This window comes from Heteronotia binoei, chromosome 5 (assembly GCF_032191835.1).
Source record: "Heteronotia binoei isolate CCM8104 ecotype False Entrance Well chromosome 5, APGP_CSIRO_Hbin_v1, whole genome shotgun sequence".
Classification (NCBI taxonomy): domain Eukaryota; kingdom Metazoa; phylum Chordata; class Lepidosauria; order Squamata; family Gekkonidae; genus Heteronotia; species Heteronotia binoei.
The window spans coordinates 19,814,552-19,830,274 of record NC_083227.1 but is presented as its reverse complement, the minus strand read 5'-3'; the positions used below and the strand labels follow the sequence as shown (position 1 = coordinate 19,830,274).

Sequence of the window (15,723 nt, the reverse complement as noted above, 5' to 3'; positions counted from 1 at the left end):
CGATGGCTGTGTGAATGTGAAAGGGCTATAATGGTTTGAAAAGAGACACAAAAACAACAGGAAGAGCAACCGCAATGCAAGCATAGCCCAGCAGGACCCTGGTTATGCAAATCCACCTCTGGATTTTTCTGTCCAACTGCAGAGTTGGGGATGGGTCAAGTCAGTAAATGATGGCAACCTTTATGACTTCTCCGGCAGTTATGAAATGGCTTCACCCACCTCCCCCCGACCCCACCAAAGAAAACTGCAGGATTCAAGCAGCAGTCTTTTCAACAAAACATCACTTTATAATAAACATAACATCTTTTCAATCTCTGGCATAACCGAAACACAAGTGGTCTCTGAACACAGCTACCTTGGCAGGGACAGGGTCTCCAGTGTCCATCAGAAAAGGCAGGCTGAACACAGGGCAAAAACTAGCAGATAGTGCCCATTAAAGAAGAGAGGAAATCCCAAATAGTAACTCAAACATGCAGGACCTCGTCTTCCTCTGTAGGCTCTGCAGCAGTTCCTCCCTTGTGCTTGAGGAGAACGAAGGCTGGAGAGATCAAGGGGGGGGGGCGGGGTCTGTTCAGAGCTCTCCTGTATCTTTTACAATGGGAAAGGCATTACTGTCACTTTAAGGAATAAGATGCAAGGGGGGGGAGGAATGTTGGGAAATGGAGGGGGAAATATTTCCATTTTACCCCAGTCAATTTTGGTGGCTGGAGACAGGAGAGGTCTTCACAGGCCTTGAAAAAAGGAAGAATATTGAGAAATACTATTTTCTTCTTGATGGTCCTGGTGTGAAGAAAAGGTCCTAGGAAGAGATTTTGAGGTGGCCTTTTCCATACACTGAAAAGAAGGGCAGGAGGGTCTCTCCATGGAAGGAGGCTCCGGAGAACTTGTAGAGAAGGGCTGCTCGGTCAGCATCAAAAAAGGCCACTCGACCCCCAGCATAGTTCAGGCACACTCGGATCCTCTTCAGCTCCCCACTCACAGTCAGGGGAGGGTGAGCTTTTATACAAACCCTGTGCATCCCTGACCACTTCCCCACAGCCCACATCCCTTCCTCAGGAGTAAAAGTGAGGCCTCCCTTCCTCCTCACAGACTTTCTGGCCACCCCCACAGCCCAGTTTTCCTCACTTCCCACAAGGACTTCCCAGAAATGGCGGCCTCCTGTGAATCCTTCACAGCCCAGCACAATATACTCCAAGTCAAATCTCTCAGGATTTGTGGGCAGAGCTTGAGCTTTTTCTCCCACTCGCACGCTTTTCTGACCCTCAGAAAGGATGAGACATGGATGGGCTGTGTCTGGATCCAGAGTCACATTTGCTGTTGAGGGAAAATGAGGAGACAAAAGTGAAACGGCATCAGCTGGGGGATTTCACTATGGTTGCCAACTCAAGAAATATCTGGAGACTTTGGGGGTGGAGCCAGGAGACATTAGGGGTGGAGCCAAGATCAAGGCTGTGACAAGCATAATTGAACTCCAAAGGGGGTTCTGGCCATCACATTTAAAGGGATGGCACACCTTTTCAATTTCTTCCTTCCATAGGAAATAATGAAGGATAGGGGCACCTATTTTTGGAGCTGATAGAATTGGACCCCCTGGTCCAATCTTTTTGAAACCTGGGGGGTATTTTGGGGAGAAGCACTAGATGCTATACTGAAAGTTTGGTGCTTCTACCCCAAAAGACAGCCTCCCCCCCAGAGCCCCAGATACCCGCAGATCAATTCTCCATGATTTTCTATGGGAATAAATGTCCATGGGGAATAATAGAGTTCCCAGCAGACATTTCCCTCCCCTCCCCCCGCTTTCTGACGACCATGAAGCGGGGGGAGGGTTTCCAAACCAGGGGATCCCCTGCCCCCACCTGGGGATTGGCAACCCTAGATTTCACCCACTGGCCTGTTTGGCTTCCTTCTCCTGGCAGTCATGGCCTCCTCCCACCTCTGCCACCCTCTCCTTGGTTATCAGACTCTCCTGCCTGCTCCTGCCCTTCTAAAAGGCAGAGATGTCTTCCCACATGCTTCAGAAGGCAGACAATATACACAACAAGCACCCACAGGGACACCATCTATTTCCTCCCATATCCCATCCTGAAAAGAGAACTGTGAAAGAGAGAAAAAAAATGCCATTTTTAGTCACAGGTTTCTTTGGTTAGAAATCACACACAAGAACAGAAGATTTGTCTCCCTTATCAGGAATCTTCCTTCTCGCTGGTTCTGGGATGGGGCAGTCTCTACTTCTGGGAGAAGCTCATTCCTGGAGACCGGGAGAGTCCAGAACCTTGCAATTCTGGGAGGGGACGGGCTTCGCTCCCAGGCCCCAGTCTGGCCCCGAAGCAGCACAACTCAGCACAACATCATCTCCAAATGATCAAACATGAAATCAGACCTCCAATAAAATGGTCCAAAAAAGCCTCCAACCAACCACACAGAGAACAGGGTGAAGAACTCAAAAGAGACGCGCACCTGAGGCAAAGAAGCCCCATAGAGTCAATACAGCACACCTACTCTGGCTCAAGTGCCTTCTGAGAAAGGGAATTCACCCCCTTGGATGGGAAGAGACTGCCCTACTCTAGGACCACCGACAAGGGAGTTGCACAGTGAGACAAATCTTCCATTCTCCAGTGGTCCGAGGTGGGGAAGTCTCCACATCTGGCACATAAGACAGCAGCATGCCTCAGAGAGGGGAAGAATCTCAGACTCTAGCCTGAAAAGGTATGCTCCAGGACCATTTTCTTCCAAAAGCAGTCCCAGCTGAGCCCATTTTGTCAATCCTGTAATGATGAGTGGAACAATTTCCAGGTTGCAGCCCTACAGACCACCTCTAAGGAAGGGAAGGACCAGATAATGCTTCTGACCCTCTGAGGGAGTGGGCTGTAACACCCGAAGGGGGATCCAGTCCCCTGGACTTATATGCCAGGAAAATGCAGCCTCTGACCCATCTGCTAATGGTGGATGTGGAGACTTCATGGTAGGGATGTCATATGTCCCATCCACAGACCAAATCAACCCTCCTTGGACTTCAATCAGGCCTATGGGGCTCTTTTACTCCCCCCTCCACCCTCCTGTCCTCACCCATTCCACAGCTCCTGCTGCCTTGCCTTTACAGGCTGAAGCAGGAATCAAAGCTGCAAAGAAGATGTGCAGTGGAGCAAAAATACACTCCACATTTTCCTTGCAACTTTGTGCTGAAATATGTTTCAATGGAGTGGAGCTCGGTTTAACTTCCCAGCATTCCTATGGCCAGCTGGGAAAACCCAGAAGGTGCCTGAATGCAGTGGGGAAGCAGGGAAAAAACCTGCTACACATTGAACAAGGGGCAGATCCAGAACTGACAGAAATATCCTTGGTACTTAATAATTAATATTCCCAACCTCCCCCCCACCCCGCAGCTGCTGTTAAAATTAATGCCTGTTCTGATATCCTCAGTGGGAATTTTAAAAGAATTGCAATATTACCAGTTGGAACTTCTTCTGGACTGGAGTTACCAACATGGAGCTATTGAACATCAGGCATGATCTACCCTGAGCTGGCAAACCTGATGCCCCACCGTTGGCAGGAGAATAGCGAGACTTTTCTTATGGAACTCAGTCAACCTGTTGCCCAGCAACCATTCTCCCATCATTTAAATATGGCGGCAGGTTTCATCCCCTCAACCTTTTCTTTCACCCTTACCAACATCCTCAGAACAAGAAGGCTGTGGCAGGGAGCATAAGATTTTGAGGAACAAAACAAGAGCATTCAGTTGTGTTATCTCTGAGAACACCAAGTGGGAGAACACGAATTGCTAGGTGAAGCTTTTTAGTTTAGAAATAATTGATCAGTTTATGAAGAAAAATGTACCTTTCCGCAGATGAAGTCCAGAATCCAGAGTGTCTGAGGAAGCAAAGGAATGGAAAGTGAGCAGCAGGCCCTTCTTGTGACAAAAACACCACCTAAAAATACTATTTTCTTTTGGGGAGGGCAGGGGCATGATACAGCCCAATGTTGTCAAACTGCTGAAGCTAAGCTGAGTCAGTACTTGGATCGACCAAAGAAGACTCTGCAGAGGAAGAAAATAGCAAACACTGGTCTTGATCAGCTCCTGGTGGGGGCTGCCAGAAGTCATTTGTGACTTGATGGCACACAGGTACATATTTCTTCTGAGTTACAGCTTCAGGGTCAAGTAGAGACTATCTTGGGGGTGGGGGATTGTGTACAAATATTCAGATTTGTGTTCACAAGTCACTGGAGTTGAGATTAATGTCATAGAAAGTATGCTAAGGACTGCAGCCAAGGGTCCAAACTGGCTAAATTTAGACTTCTAGACAGAGGCTCCGCAGCACATACTGAGCTGAGTTACACTCTTCAGACTCACTGATTTCAATGGGCTTCGAAGGGTATGACTCTACTTTAAAACCAGTCTGTCCCTTTGAGACCATTCTGTGGGCTCTGCTACGACATATTCCAACAAACACAAACATCCAATCAAAGGGATCAGTTCTGATAAGTCTGATTTGGTCACAGGCACATTACAGAGAGAAGGGGGGGTGTCCCTGAAACTGATCCAGCGGCTGTTTCATTAAAAATAAATGCCCTAAAGAGCAGTTTCCCTCACTGTCATTTTAGGTGCTTGTTTCACCATCTACCTCACCATGTGCCCTTGCATGGCTGCAGTAATGATTAGAGATCAACAACATAATAGAATCCCGAGAAGTCCATGTAATGCAATTCTGAACTGAAGTTATGGCAGAATTTTGATCAGAAAACTTTCCATGGTGAACTAAAATGGCCTTCTGAACTGATACATAAACTCCCCACGTTCCTGGGTCTGTTGATGATATAGTCAGCCTGGGACATACTAAAACACATCTGGCCCACTCTAATGTCCAGTCTGAAACTCCGGCAGTGTTTCTTCATTACCTTTGAGTTGCTTCTCGATGCCCTCCAAAAGGAGATTTAAATCTGAGAAGTCCCAGATGTGCCACTTCAGTGCAAGAGGAAAAGCCAATGGATTCTCAAACGACTTCTTGTCTTCATACCTGGAGAAAATCCCATTAGGGTACCATCCATCCCATTCAGAATCTCCCTCCCTCCCCTCCGCCCCAAGTGGGTCAGAGAAGCAGAGGAAGGAACTGGCAGAAAGCCAAGGGAAACAGGCTGATGCTGAAAGCACTGGAAGGTGGGCGGGCTCTTGAAGAGGAATGCACAGCTCCTGCTTTCTTAAGAACTGGCTACACTAAACCTATTGGATACTGTGACCAGAACTACTAAGTACTCATTACATTTATTATAATAAAGACGGGTAAATCAAAGATTACATATCATAGACAGACACACAAAAGGGTAAAGTCCTTTCTCTGAAAAAATTCCTAAATGATGGTCCAGATTCCAGTGTGGACTTCAATACCATGAAGCAAGCTGCAATGTCTTGAATCTCATGAAAGGTATCATTAGGATGCTCTGTATTCTCAGTGCTGGGGGGGGGGCAACAGTGGGAGGGCTTCTAGTGTCCTGGCCCCACTGGTGAACTTTTTGATGGCACCTGGAGTTTTTGACCACTGTGTGACACAGAGTGTTGGACTGGATGGGCCATTGGCCTGATCCAACAGGGCTTCTCTTATGTTTTTATGTCTGGGGCAGTGATGCTCTGAATTCTTGGTGGTTCTTTTGGGGAGGGGGCAAAGTGGGAGGGTTTCTAGTGTCCTGGCCCTACTGGTGAACTTTTTGATGGCACCTGGAGTTTTTGACCACTGTGTGACACAGAGTGTTGGACTGGATGGGCCACTGGACTGATCAAACATGGCTTCTCTTATGTTCTTATATTCTTCACAAGCTGCCCAGTTCAATCCCAGGATTAAGAAGGTTAATGTTAAAGATCCACTTACCTCTGCAATGTGCTTCTGACATCCTAAAGAAAGAAGGCAGAGGGTGAGAAGGAGAGAGAGAGACCTTCAGAGTAGGGTGTGTTGTGTTCCCCTTGTGGACTTTCCCCCTTTTCCCTGCAGCCTTGCAACATGGTTCAGCCATGAAAGGAAAGAGAGGAGAGAGGGTCTGTCTGGGCATAAGTGCCATCACATCTGCACAGACATGCTAGACAGACAGCAGTGCCCAGAACAGCTGTGTGGATGCTGTTCCTGTAACCATATGCCGTTGCCACTGCGTGTCGGTGTGCATTTTATATATAAGTGACATTCCCCACACCACACCGACCCTAGACATCCTCCTTTTAAAATGGGTTGTGAAAAGTCTTGCATGTGATCCAGCTTCCTGGTTGGTGGTGTTGTGAAAGAGTTTTCCAGGAACCATGGGGTTCCTCAGACTGTTGGTTGAAACACAAACACACTTTGGCTTCCAGTGGCTGCAGTCTATCAGGGAGGGGCAGGGGCTGTGGGGGAATGTATTTCCAGGGAGTGTTGTTTTGCAGGGCCCTGGGATTGTCCAGTCTGCCCCTGGCTGGAGATGGAAAGGGGCAGAGGGGAAAGTGGCCCTGCTGAAGAGGTAGAAACTTGCTAGCGACATAAACTGGGCTGGTTTGCTTTTGCTTTTCTGCTAAGCAGAGAGGATTTGGAGCCAGCCTTCTCCCCAAGGGGACTCCACCTGTTTCTGCCACAGTCTCACCTGCAGGAGATCACTGGCCGGCTGCTGACATTTCTCCTCCATCTCCCGGATGAGGCTTTCCAGAGAAGAGAGTTCCTCAGAGATTCTGGCCAGATGCTGGTCCCTGTTTCTCACCACCTCCTTCTCCACCTCTTCCATCTGGGCCAGCAAAAGTTTCTCTTGTTCCTCCAGAAATGTGTGCAGTTGCCTGAACTTGGCTACTGTCTCTTGCTTCTCTTCTTTGGTTTGTTTCTGAGATGGAAAGAGAAGAAAAGCAGGCCAATGTCAGGAACACAGCTGGTCTCTGCAGTGGGAAGAGACGCTTGAGGAGGCTCCTATCCCATCCTATCCCGGAGGGGTTCTTTCAGCCACAGAGGATTCAGTCTGCAGCAGAAAACACAGAAAGTAGAAGGGGCTTCTTGAGTCCATTTGTTCCCTCACTAAACAGCCTCCACAGGTTGATTTCCCCAGTTCCCATCGGGGGATGAGACATGATGGTTGAGGAGAAACACCACAGGGGGCAAAAGTGCTCAGAAGCCCCCTCCCCTCGCTTGGTCTCCTAACCTTAACTGCATCTTCCTTGGCTGCATTGTGGGCAAGAGAAAATTGTGGGGGGGCAGGAATGTACATACTACTAAATATCCCAAGTATGCCCCCCTAGAATCAGCAGTGACTGAACCCCACTTTCAGTTGGCCTTAATCCAGCCCTGCATTAGACCCTCCTGAGGTCTCAGTCTCCCTCCCCAAATCTCCAGAAGTTTCCCAACCTGGATCTGGCAAACCTATCCCCCCATCCCCCACTGGTGGCCAGAGGAGACCCGGCAACCGTCCTTCTAAATTGAAAGTGGGGGCAGCCTCGTGGGTTGATTTTTCTGCTATTTGGACTTACGAGCAGGTCTTGGCTTTCCTTCTCCACATCTCCTTGAAACGCCACAATTCTCTCTCTCTCCTTCTTCAGAATCTCCAGACGGCTGCAGAACTGATCCTAGGGGGAGGGGAGATCACAGTTGAAATGTGTTCTTTTAAAGGTTTACTCCATGCTCTTCCCTCCTGGCCACCATGACACATTTATTTAAACCCATATATATAACCATTTTAGGTAAAAAAAAAAATCCAAATTCCAGCATGCTATTCCATCAGGAGAGCCTGTGTGCAGTAACACTTAAAGTGCTGGACTAAGATCCGGGAAATTCAGGTTTGAACCCCCAGTCCTGCCGTGGAAGCTCGCTGGGTGACCTTGGACCAGTCTCATGACTCTCAGCCTACCCCTGACCTGGTTAGTCCCAGGACAGCCTGATCAGCAGGGCCAACCTGGAGGCAGGCAGTGGCAGGCAAACCACCTCCCAACCTCTCTTGCCTTGAAAAGCTTACAGGGTGTCCACAAGCCAGCTGTGACCTGACAGTAAAACAGAATTCTGTCACGCCACTCGTGTTCTGAGCAGGCACTCGGGTGGGCTTCTGTTCTCCTTTTTGAAACCCAAGACCTGACAATCTCAAACATTCACAAGACATTTTTGAGAGCTAGGAGTCTGCCTTTATACTAATTTTAACTAACTAGCTAACTAGCCAAAGCATCACACATCTTTAAACGAATGAAGAGTCCAATGTAATACCCTTTCTGATGTGACTCATCATACTGGATGTTAAGAAGCACACTATGCCCGGACTTCAGTGAGATCTCAAGTGAGAGTTTCCGGTAACGGCACGGTGCTAACAGACGTGTTTGTAGGAGCTCCGGCTCTGCAGCGTCTGTGCTGGTCTTTTTGGGGGGGTTCTTCAGTTAGTAAGAACTCGGTGGTGCCTCTGTTGGAGGGGCACTCGTGTGGAGGAGTGCTGGGTGCTCTGTGCCGGTTTTTCTGAGCATAGAGCCCGTTCAACATATTACTTCAAGCCCGGATAGACCAGATGCCTTAATGGCGAATTAGCTGTGACCACCGGAGAAGGGGAGTAGGCGAAGCGGCATTTGGAGGACAGAATAAATGGTGAAGAAGGGGGGGGGGAAGTATATCTGACCCTAAACTGGAGATATAAACGAAGGAAAGAACTTACTAAGTGCGTTGTTTTCCCCCTACTTTCAAGTGGAATCCGATGCTGGGGGGAAAGAGACCTGGTTTGGCGAATGCACAAAGGTAGAAAGCAGAGGAGTGGTGGAGGACTACCTTGGCAGCAACGGCAGAGGTTGGGAGTCGTAGACTGGCTATGATTGTAAAAGTTTGTGAAGAGCACTGAGACAGAGGAGGTGAAGAAAGGAGGAAAAGAGGAAAGAAGCAGGAGATTTCTGACGATTTAAAGGGAGCCTTCACGAACCTCTTTTCCTCTCCCTTTTCCCATATGCTTGTGCATGGCGATTTTCTTAAAGAGACAGGGAGCTAAATAAAGGCTCAACAGTGGTTATAATATACAGGGTGGAAATAAAGTCACTGGACCTTTGAAATGAGTTGAATCTGAAGATGGGAGACTTTTGATGTTAGTATAGAGTTTCCAGGAACGCAAGGGCGGAAGTGAGGTGGAGAGGATGGAATTCCGTTGGCAGAGATGTGGAAGAACAGGAATGGATTTACTGAACTGGCTTTTTGAACTGGTAGCAGAAGAGAGGAGCAGAGACTGAGATTAAGAAGAGGAAGAGGAAGACAGAAGGATAAGCGGTTGGGAAACATTAAGGATTCAAAAGAGACAGTTAACAAATAATTAATGGATTGAATAATTAACTATTGTTAATTTGATTACTGCTGATTTTCTGTATGATTTTCTATATGTAATGAGTTAATGTGAATGTTCAGGTGAAGGGTGTTTGGTGGTAAAGAATAGTAATTTAAGGATATAAAAACCAACTGGTATGTGAGAGTGTTAAAGGAAGGTGATGTACGAATTTTGAGTGAAGTAAGGCGAAGTAGTAGTATATGAATTGGAATTGGGGTGTCAGTAAGACCTTGGATAATAGAAAAATGAGTATGACATACAAGTAAGACAAAATAGATAGGTTAGTCCCACTATTGGCAACTTTAAAACTGATGGAGATAATGTCCTCACAGGAAGTTATAGAGGAAGTGCAGAATTCTATGCAATTGTATTTTATGAATGCATTGAGTCAGGTGCAGGCAAATCTGACAGAACAATTAGATGGAGTAAATAAGAAATTAGATGGCCTGCAAAAGCAATTGACGGAAGTAAAGGAAGAGATTCATGGCTTGACACAATCTACAAAATATGTGGAAGGAAAGTTGGAAGTAGTAAATGAAAAGTCTGAGGAGATTGAAAAAGTTCAAAAATACGAAGGGGACAGATTAGTGAGAATAGAAACGGTGCAGGTAGAGCATATTTCAGGAATGCAGAATATTCCAGAGGATAGGTATGACCATATAAAGGAGGTGATAGTAGAGATCTTGACACCAGTTCTTGGTATGAAGAAAAAGGAATTGGAGAAAGATATAGAAAATGGCTATAGAGCTTGCCTTATTTTTTTCAAGGAACACCGCCTGCTGAGAGAGGTTTATATAAGGTGTATTAGGAGGAAAATGAAGGAATTGGTCTGCCAGACGATGAGAGACAAATCATTAAAGTTATATCGTTGGCATATTACACCAATAAAACTGAAGAAAGTGTATTCCGAAATTGTTGGTTGCTTTGTTGCAGGGAAACAAATTGATACCATGCAATTCACAAACAAAGTAAGATGATTTGAAATGCCAATGTTTTTTTTTTCTTCTTTTTTGGACCACAGTGTAGAAGAAAGAAAGTTTTCTTTTTTGTTAGTTCTAGACTTAGCTGAGGTAGATACTCTGATGGAGATACTAAGAGAAGAAATTAACAATTAGATAGAAGGAAAACGGAACTTATTGTATTAAAGTGTATTCCAAACTTGCTGGGGGTTCTTTGTTGTTGTTGTTGCAGGGAATTAAATTGATACTGTGTAATTTATAAATAAAGTAAGATGACTTGAAATGCCAAATGTTCTTTTGGATCACAGTGTAGAAGAAAGAAAGTATTTTTGGTTGGTTCTAGACTGAGCTGAGGTAGATACTCTGAGGGAGATATTAAGAGAAGAAATTAACAAATAGACAAACAGAAGGGAAATGGAACTTATTGTATGAATGGTTATGGGGGAAAGATAATAAGAATATAGTGTAAAAAGGGGTTAACTGTAGTATGTATGATTTGGTTTAGGTTAGAACAAAGGATTTGTATTCTAATGATATAAGTATATAATGCATCCCGCTGTCTACATCCCTAAGTTTATGTTTTGTTTATATATATATATATAGTTTTTGTTGTTGTTAAATGTAATAAAAAGTTAAAAACTCAAAAAAAAAAGAAGCACACTATGCCCAAAGAAGCTGCCCCCGTCCTTCATAGTTTCCAAAGGACTACATCAAACCAGATCATCTCTGCAGGAGAAACTGAAGGGAGGGGCCACAATTTTGCAAGCCTAGTAGAACCAAAGCAATGTACAGAGTACCCAGCAGTACTAGTGCAGTCAGAGTGCCCAGCAGAACCCAGTGCCGTTGTGGCAATGCCAGTCGATGTCAAGCACAGAATCACAGTCCAAGAAGGGGGGATGGAACCTCAGCAGCACTAGTGCAAATGTGCCCAGCAAACCCAGTGCCATTCATAATATCAGCAAAAGTTTGCCACTATACTGCTTTTAAATACATTCTGTCGCCAAGCAGGATAGGGATGAAAAGGTCTTGAGGTCAAGAAGTGAAAATGAAGAACATGAGGGGAACATGAAAAAATTAGGTGAAGGGAGACGGAAAACGTGAATGAGAAGTGTGTGGGGAAGGGAGGGGGAAGTTGTTTATCTTACTGCACGTCATGGGCTCTGACAAGGGGACTGCCCAGGCAGAGCCGACAGGGTTAGCTGACCCAGCGGAACCGACAGCTGGCTCCTCTCACAACTTGACTGATTCACTGCTGCTGCCCGCAGGGTTCTCAACACCTGGCTGTACAGCTGACGAGGACCAACAACAGGTAGACACACATCCCAGTTCACCACCTTGCCTTGCTCAAGTACGGGAAAGGCTCCGTCAGGACTTAGCGATCTGAAGGAAAGAGGCCAAAATGCGGGCAAGACGTTCACTCAGCCCAGAGTTTTAGCAGACGCCAGGCTGGCCCTGCTGCCTGCTAATTGGAAACAGCAGCAGCGGGCTATCTAAACACCTGCTTCGAGTTGCATGCTCTGTAGAAGCAACAAGTCCATCCGGTGACTTGCGACTACTCCAGCTCCCGTTCCTTGGCTCTGTTCCTGCTCTGACTTCCCAGTTTCCTGACTTCTGGATTGTACGATCCTGCTTTCGGACTCAGCTGCTGGTTCCTTCAACGCTCCTCTGGCTCTGACTTGGACTGGACTCGGACTTCCCCCTTGCCTGCTCTCCAGCGTGTGACACTGCAATACCATAACTACTGCTTTGAAGATCTGGCTGAGCTGGGTGCAAGGAAAGGAAGAGCTAAAAACTAGACTGTTGGAGAAAATGAGCTGCAGGCTGGCTACACATGGGCCTCCACAGAGACCAATATATCAAGAGGCCTCTCCTGTAAATATAGTGCCCTCATATTCTCACACACATGAGGCCAGACAGGCTGGCCATTTGTGGAAGGGAAGTACTCTCTAGATTAAGTTTCTTTCTCTTCTTTTGACTGCAACCTGAATGTGGATCTACTTGAATAAATGTAAGTTTACTTTTTTGCCATATACTTCTTGGGAGATGTATTTACTGCATGCTGTATCCTGTTCTAACTTTGGGCAAACTCTCCTACATTAACCAAATATCCCCATAATGAGTACCCCAAGTATCTAGCTGTTGCCTTTTCCCTCGCTCCACCCATTTTTATTCATCCTTTGACTATTGTTGCCTCCCTCTGCCTTTCCTCTTCTAAAACTTCATGTTGAGCCAAACAAATCTTTGAGTCTTCTTGTTGCTATATCCTGTTGCTCCGCAAAGACTGGCACAGAAGAGTGTACCCTACTAAGCAGAGTAAATAAATCTTTATAACTTGTAGTAATAAAACCATCTTGATTAAACAGAGAAACTGGGTTGGTCTTAATTTTGTTCTCAGTATGGCCCAAACACTCATCATAAAAAGGAGAAAAACCCACAATTGGTATCTTCAATCTCCTTACAGTCGGAAGCACCAGCCCTGGAGGGAGAGCTCCTCTTCCGCTATGCTGGGAGGAAAGCACATCGTCTCCAGAGAATGATGGAATTCCACCAGCAAGGATCCAGATGAGTTCCTACCTTGTATTCCTGAGCAACCACTTCCAGGGGAAGTATTGTGTGTCCTTTGTGTTCTGGGAATCGCTCACAGACAGCACACACCAATTTTTCATCCTCTTTGCAGAAGAAGTGGAGTTTTTCCTGGTGTCTCAAGCAAAGATCTTTTCTTGAACTTTGTGGCACCAGTTGAATTTTTTCAACTAGGTTTGCCAGCTGCCAGTTTCGGCGGAAAGCCCCTTTCTGGAACTTGAATTTGCAGACAGGACACTCCAAGTCTCCCAGAGTCTCCCATTTCTCACAGTAGTCAGTGATGCAGGCCTGGCAGAAGCTGTGCCCACAGTCCAGGACCACGGGGTCCGTCAGGCACTCCAGGCAGATGGGGCAGTTGGCCTCCTGCTCTATCTCTGTGGATGGTGGAGCTGAGGCCATGAGGGCTGGATTCTCAGTGGCTTGGGTGATGGGAAGGGCAGCAGCTTGTCAGATCTGTAAAAGGGCAGCATAAGAACAAGAACATAAGAGAAGCCATGTTGGATCAGGCCAATGGCCCCTCCAGTCCAAAACTCTGTGTCACACAGTGGCAAAAAACCCAAACAAACTCAGGTGCCATCAGGAGGTCCATCGGTGGGGCCAGGACGCTAGAAACCCTCCCAACTGTTGTTCCCCCCAAGTATCAAGAATGCAGAGCATCACTTGCCCCAGACAGAGAGTTCCAACAATACGCTGTGGCTTATAGCCACTGATGGACCTCTGCTCCATATGTTTATCCAATCCCCTCTTGAAGCTGGCTATGCTTGTAGCTGGCACCACCTTCTGTGGCAGTGAATTCCATGTGTTAATCACCCTAATAAGAACATAAGAGAACAGGAATGACCTAGAAAGAAGTCTTTGCATTTTAGTCTTTTGCCATGTTGGGTTTCTTTTGAAATAGGTTTTATTTTTACTGCTGACACTATGTAAGTTGTCCACTGCCTAAAGACTCTGAAAGTTGAGACCAGTGTTCCCCCTAAGCTGAGTGAGTGTGAGCTAGCTCACAGTTTTTCAGACCTCCGGCTCACACATTTTTCTCTTAGCTCAGAAAAAATGGCCCCAGAGCAAACCAATTTATGCAGTAGATAAATCATTTGCTTACAACTTTAACATCAGTAGCTTACAAAGTTGAATATTTGCTCACAAGACTCCACAGCTGGTTGCATAAAAAGGTAAAGGTAGTCCCCTGGGTAAACACCAGTTGTTTTTGACTCTGGGGTGACATTTTCATGGCAAACTTTTTTAATGGGTAGCTTGCAATTGCCTTCCCCAGTCATCTACACTCCCCCCACCGAGCAAGCTGGGAGCTCATTTGACTGACCTCGGAAGGATGGAAGGCTGAGTCAACCTTGAGCAGGCTATCTGAACCAGCTTCTGCCAGGATCGAACTCAGGGCATGAGCAGAACTTAGGACTTCAGTAGTGCAGCTGTACCACTCTGCACCATGGGGCTGCTTTCCTGGTGGCAAACACATCTTTAAACAAATGAAGGGGCCATGTAATATCCTTTCTGATGTGACTCAGACTTCCTGGAACTTTATTCCCCGGGAGAGCCACCTGGCCACACTTTCAGCTCATTTTTGCTGGCAGGTAAAGAACTTCCTGTGCCAAAGAGGTTTCCTATAACCAGAAACTGCTGGCTGCCAGGAGCCTTTTCAGAAGAGGGTAGACATTGCTGTGGATTTTAGCTATATCAAGATTTTAGTCTGTTTTTATTTATCACACAATGTTCTTTTAATTTAGCGACTTAAGGGTTGTTTTTAAAAAAGTAACACCTAAACTGTTAATTAATGAAAAAAGAATATGCATCTTACAATATATACAAAAACCTCCATGAAATCTAGCAGAAAACTCTCACAAAATCTATATCTCTACAAAAAATAAAATCTTAATGGCAGTTCAGCACTTCTTCCCTTGATTCCTTTGTTGGAAACAACTCATGCCAGCATCTTATTAAAGGAAACCACCATTGAATAAACCATTTCTGTGCCTCTGTCTTCTTTACATAGTCTTCTTTAAAGCATTCCTGTCTTGGCTATTAGCATAATAAACCAAATTTTGCATAACTAGAACTCAAACTTGGCAGATTGCTGCTTCCAATTTTTAGCAAGGTGCAATCCGGCTGCCAGTGTGGAGTAGTGGTTATAAGTAGCAGACTCTAATCTGGAGTACCGGGTTTGAGTCCCCACTACTCCTCCACAGGAAGCTTGCTGGGTGACCTTGGGCTACTCACAGTTCTCTCAGCCCCTCCCATCTCACAATATGTGCCTGTTCTGGGGAAACTAAGGGGAAAGTGATTTGAGGCTCCTTAGGGTAAAGGAAAGTGGGGTAAAAAAACAAACTCTTCTTCATCTTTACAAGTAACTGCCACAGGGCATACTACTGGTTTTTAGTCAACATGGTGTGGCTAGTCTAACAAAACATTAGAAATTGCAATAGTTCTGGATCAACCGCTTTATACATTCCATTCTGAATATTTTTCCAACACTTTCTAGCAATGTGACAGTCCCACCACATATAGGAAAGTGCCCATTCTCACATCTCAGGCACATACCTGGGTTGACACAAGTTTTTGTTAATTCATTAGGATGCTATCCTCCAAGTGGGACCTGGGCTGCCTTGGAATGACAGCTCACCTCCAGCTACAGAGATCAGTTCCCCTGGAGAAAACGAGGTTCCTGTTCTCCCCAGGCTTGACCCCAAATCTCTGGGAATTTCTTAACCTTGAGCTTGCATCCCCACCCCCACCCCTGCCAGTGACCTGGGAGAATCTGGCAATGCAATCTGAGGCACACTTGTGAGGAAGCAGCAAGAGCATCTTATAGGACATTTATGGAAGCCTACGAGATGGTGGTGAAGGCTGCAAAGAAAGATTTCTCTGTGGCCTCCATTGCATCTGCAAGCTCTTGCCTGGC

General features: G+C 46.1%; 1 protein-coding gene across 1 annotated transcript; it reads right to left on the bottom strand.

The window, feature by feature from the left end:
* Positions 1 to 270: 270 nt before the first annotated feature.
* On the bottom strand, positions 271 to 13,211 carry LOC132571810 (tripartite motif-containing protein 10-like). The gene is made up of 6 exons (XM_060238603.1): positions 12,804 to 13,211; positions 7,460 to 7,555; positions 6,592 to 6,822; positions 5,859 to 5,881; positions 4,894 to 5,012; positions 271 to 1,314 (listed from the first exon to the last, which is right to left on the bottom strand). Exons 1-6 carry the CDS (start codon positions 13,209 to 13,211, stop codon positions 800 to 802), a joined length of 1,392 nt encoding a protein of 463 aa, XP_060094586.1. The 3' UTR covers positions 271 to 799.
* Positions 13,212 to 15,723: the final 2,512 nt, after the last annotated feature.